General features: G+C 65.7%; 1 protein-coding gene across 1 annotated transcript in view; it reads left to right on the top strand.

The window, feature by feature from the left end:
* Positions 1-520: 520 nt before the first annotated feature.
* The window catches only part of LOC108448441 (proline-rich protein HaeIII subfamily 1-like), a 6,609-nt gene continuing 5,821 nt past the window's right edge, over positions 521-1,308 (top strand). The window contains 2 exon segments of the mRNA XM_017741320.1: positions 521-943; positions 945-1,298. Of these exon segments, the coding sequence (XP_017596809.1) occupies positions 521-943; positions 945-1,298 (777 nt within the window).

Below are 1,308 nucleotides of genomic sequence, written 5' to 3' on the forward strand. Positions count from 1 at the left end.
GGGGACACCTCTGGGGACACGGGGACACCGTTGGAGGTGGGATAGGGGACATGGGGGTATGGCAAAGGACACAGGGACATCTCTGGGGATGTGGGGACACCCTGGAGGTGGCTTTAAGGGACACGGGGACACCTCTGGGGACACGGGGACACCACTGGAGGTGGGATAGGGGACACGGGGACACCTCTGGGGATGTGGGGACATCATTGGAGATGGGATAGGGGACATGGGGACACCTCTGGGGATGTGGGGACATCATTGGAGATGGGATAGGGGACATGGGGACACCTCTGGGGACACGGGGACACCGTTGGAGGTGGGATAGGGGACATGGGGATATGTCGAAGGACACAGGGACATCTCTGGGGATGTGGGGACACCCTGGAGGTGGCTTTAAGGGACACGGGGACACCCTGAAATGGGACACAGGGACATGGGGACACCTCTGGGGACACCGTTGGAGGTGGGATAGGGGACACGGGGGCACCTCTGGGGATGTGGGGACATCATTGGAGGTGGGATGGGGACATGGTGTCATCTCTGGGGACACGGGGACACCACTGGAGGTGGGATAGGGGACACGGGGACACCTCTGGGGACGTGGGGACACCCTGGGGGTGGCACCGGGGGACACCAGGAGGAGGTTGGGCACTGGAGGTGGCACCAGGGGACATTGGGGACACTCCCAGGGACACACGGGAGGTGGCCCCGAGGGAAGGCGACACCTCGGGCTGTCCCCAGGTCACGAGAGCCCCGCGGAGAGAACTTGAACAGCCCCGAGGTGTCACCGGAGCCCCTTGGGGACATCCCTGAGGTGTCACCGGACCCCCTTGGGGACATCCCCAAGACCCCCAAGGTGTCACCGGAGCCCCTTGGGGACGTCCCCGAGACCCCCGAGATGCCACCAGACCCCCTCGGGGACATCCCCAAGACCCTCAAGGTGCCACCAGACCCCCTTGGGGACACCCGAGATGTCACCGGACCCCCTTGGGGACATCCCTGAGGTGTCACCGGACCCCCTTGGGGACATCCCCAAGACCCCCAAGGTGTCACCGGAGCCCCTTGGGGACGTCCCCGAGACCCCCGAGATGCCACCAGACCCCCTCGGGGACATCCCCAAGACCCTCAAGGTGCCACCAGACCCCCTTGGGGACACCCGAGATGTCACCGGACCCCCTTGGGGACATCCCCGAGGTGTCACCGGACCCCCTTGGGGACACCCGAGATGTCACCGGACCCCCTTGGGGACGTCCCCAATGTCACCGGACCCCCCTGGGCACGCCCCCACGAACCCCAACGCGCCACACA

The sequence above is a fragment of the Corvus brachyrhynchos genome, unplaced genomic scaffold (genome assembly GCF_000691975.1).
Source record: "Corvus brachyrhynchos isolate BGI_N302 unplaced genomic scaffold, ASM69197v1 scaffold418, whole genome shotgun sequence".
Taxonomy (NCBI): Eukaryota; Metazoa; Chordata; class Aves; order Passeriformes; family Corvidae; genus Corvus; species Corvus brachyrhynchos.